Source organism: Sprattus sprattus (genome assembly GCF_963457725.1).
Source record: "Sprattus sprattus genome assembly, chromosome: 7".
Lineage (NCBI taxonomy): Eukaryota > Metazoa > Chordata > Actinopteri > Clupeiformes > Clupeidae > Sprattus > Sprattus sprattus.
In genome coordinates, this window is record NC_137926.1 from 20676319 (window position 1) to 20679936 (window position 3618).

At 40.5% G+C, this 3618-nt stretch overlaps 1 protein-coding gene across 1 annotated transcript; it reads right to left on the reverse strand.

Annotated features, from left to right (window-relative positions):
- Window positions 1–1085: 1085 nt before the first annotated feature.
- On the reverse strand, window positions 1086–2601 carry LOC308368245 (ras-related and estrogen-regulated growth inhibitor-like protein; the record flags this gene model as incomplete). Its single annotated transcript, XM_080842378.1, has 4 exons — window positions 1086–1514; window positions 2189–2265; window positions 2367–2420; window positions 2529–2601. The coding sequence occupies 4 exons, from the start codon at window positions 2599–2601 to the stop codon at window positions 1086–1088; spliced, it is 633 nt and encodes a 210-aa protein (XP_080698504.1).
- Between the last annotated feature and the right edge of the window lie 1017 nt (window positions 2602–3618).

A 3618-nucleotide genomic window follows, 5' to 3' on the forward strand; every position in this document is an offset into this window, starting at 1 on the left:
TATTTCATTTTGTCTTGTGTTTCCTTTGTGATATCTCTAAATATGTTTAGTAATCCCTTGTCTGCACTAATTAGTTATGGGTGAAACAGGGCAGTAGTGGTGTGTGCAGAGCAAATGAGTCAGCTTCAGCCTTGACACGGCAGCCATTCAATCATTTCTGTACAAAGGCAGAGCCACTTTATTAAACATTTAATTTCAAACTTCACAACAGGAACATTATGTGCACACCTTTACAGTTTTTAATATATTTACAGGCTAATCATTTATTAATCTCCTATTATATGTGTACACTGGCCAATACATATAATTGACTTACATTTTCAGTTGACCATCTCCTCAAAGCCAGCTAAAATAGAAAAGTGCTTACCTGAATTAAAAATCAATGCATGGAAGGTAATATTACAGAATAAAAATGCTACCACCAGCCAAGCACCAAAAAAGCTTAGAGTGCTGTTTCTGATGATAACTTACTGGAATAGATTGAATTCTTCACACAACCTTGGAAAGCTGATACGTTTTCTTTTTTCCATACTTGTATCAGAATCACGGGACCACACTGTCTCTGAACTATTTGAGAACCTCAGAAGAGAAAGCTTAGAGGCTGTGATAAATGTTCAATTCAAACATCTTTGCCTACATAATATCATTTTGGGGTTCAACTTTTAATATAGAATTTCAACATGCCACAAAGGCAACTTTTTGCCTCAATGAACAATGGAAATAAGGACACTAAGTTAGACAGTACATGGAATTCTCGCCTCTTCTCAAGCAGTGAGTTTCAATGTGGCTACCCCAGTTTCACCTCGATCCCAATGGCTTACACCCTCATTCCCGCAGCTTCATCTGTGACTGACAGCATGGGAGCAATGCTCATCCTCTTATGCTAGGCTACCCTACAGCCATCCTCCACTAAACAGCTTAAGCACTGAAAACATGGCCTGGGATCACGGCCTGGTACTCCCCAGCACATCAGAGACCCCTCTGGTATCCCTCTGGTATCCCTCTGGGCTTGTAAAACAGTTGAGTGTATCAAACACTCCCTCCTAAATGATCCTTTTTCCCCCACTGAGTCCCCCCGGCTAATCTCACAGCGAGTCGGTGCGCCTCCTGGCAAACACGGCCGACATGCTCTTCACGATGCCCTTGATGCCGGCGGGCTTCTTGATGACGGAACGCGACTCTCTGATGCGGTCCACTAGGCCGTGGAACACCATGATCACGCTGTGGTAGTTTTCAGCGGCCGACACTTCGTAGAACTGGCAGTCGGAGGCCAGGGCCAACAGCCGGCCCTCTTCACTGAGGACCGTGCGGCGGTGGTGAAGGTCCCGCTTGTTCCCCACAATGGCAATGGGTACCTTCTCCAGCCCCAGGTAGTCCTTGGTGACCTTGATGCTCTGGATGAGGCGAGTCACCATGTTGAAACTGGCCCTGTCGCAGATGCTGTACACCAGCACGAAGCCATCCGCCCACTGCAGCCTCTTCTCACACAAAGAGGAACCGCTGGAAATGTCCTGCTGAGGTGAGAGAGGGAAATACAGTTATGTTTACATTTAACTAATATTCTTTTAAATTGCTTTGGACACATATGTCTGCTAAATACCTTAACTATTACTATATCTATGAAAGGGAGGTAGAGCCCTCTTCATTCCTTTAACTCCTTGATCTTTAAGACTGAGGAAGTCAGGGGATTTTCCTCGTACTCTCCAAGATTATGGTTATGGACGACAATGGGTTTGACTTCATGAAAGGTCTCTCAAGATATAACATGAATGTGTTGACAGAGATAATAATTCATAAGGATGAAAGCAGGCATAACTCTATGAAACAGCTCTGAAAATAAAATACAAATGTGTCGAGGAAGATTACATGAGAATGACAATAAGTTTGACTATAATGAGGTCAATCATCACACAACATAAAATAACAAGACATAACATCCATGTGTTGGGGAAGAAAAGACCAATTTGATGTAATTTCCATGACTATATTATGTCGATTATATACTGTAGAAGTTCTCACTTTATACCCCAACTATCAATTATATACTTTGACTTGAAATAATTATATTTTACAAACATAAGTTATGGATAATATCACAGTCTGCATATTCTTTTAAGAAAAATTTGGAAACATTTTTTCAGACTCATAATCACCATTCACTAGTTTTGAATACGGCACAGTTGTTTACCTGAGAATAAGGTGAATCCCAGATACTGAGGGTCAATTCTCTTCCATCTACGCTGAAACCATGACTGTAAATAGTTTCTAAAATAAGAAAAGATTGCAGCGTGAGATTGCACCAGTGAGGAGAAGACAAATCCAGCCAATTAAAGACACAATCGACTTAGATTGGACAATCAACCCACCAATGTCCCCGTATTCTCCTATGAATCTCCGTGTTAGGAAACGTACTGTCAGTGCTGTAATGAAATTGACAGAACCAACGTAAGTGGCAAATACATTTCGAGATTTTCATAACAGTTCAATTTTTAAAAGCGTACTTTTTAACTTTACTGTCACTGGCTTACCAGATTTTCCAACATTATCGGTCCCCAACACAACAATGTTTGCATCCATCTTCAAAGCGTTAGGTCCAGTCATGTCTGAGGCTTTGACAACAAGTGAGGTTTACAGGAGAGTGGAGGCGGGACTTCAAAAGAATCCTATATACACAAGAAGTCGCAAGTACGATTGACTCTGAGGGGTGTGTATACATACCGCTAAAAGTTGGGCTGTACCACTTTACAGTAAAACAATACATAACACACCAACAGAAAATACAGTAAGCTCATCGGTTAAATAGTGTATATGGTGTGTTGTACACTCACATATTATGGAAGTCGTAGTTCAGTGTCCGTGACTTTAATGGTGTGCTGCTTGTGTCTGAATATTCACAATTTTCAATCCAAGTATTCACATGGATAGCCATGCTTCGCAACAGCATGACAGTAACCAACAGCATTCAAAATAAATTCAATAGTCTTTCCTATAATTTACTTATTTCACAGATTACAACTGAGAACACGTTTAAGTTTTAATACATTTATATTTTATTTAGATAGTATGGGTTAATATATTATTCATAAACATAAACACTGTTACAATTTGTCAGCATGAACAGCTATTCTATGCATCACTGCCTCAAATTATGCATGTCTGCTTTCAGTATGATATATCTTTTGTAATATCTAACTCACATGGGGGCAGATTAAGATGGTACAAATGTTAGCATGGTCTCTTAGGCACTCTTGCTGCTGAGCATGAAAAGGAACATTTGGAGTTATTGTCCTGCAATTTGCGCCTTCATCATTGGGGCTATATAGAAACTGTGGAGCCAATCTCCAGTTTATCTGCCTCTCCTGTTCTTCCCATCACTTATCTGTCCAGCTTTTCACCTCACCCACCTATTCTTTCACTGTCACTCCTTTAGATTATTGTATGACATCATCACTGCAAGTCATTATGTAAAGCAGGTAGATGCAGGGAAATGGGAATAGTTATGACAGTCTCGACGGTGTGACATCCAATGCTCTCACAAACACATAACTGCCTTTCTCCTGACTTGGGCATAACTCACAGTGACATTGCAGTGATGACTGGAGTCATATTTGAACTGAA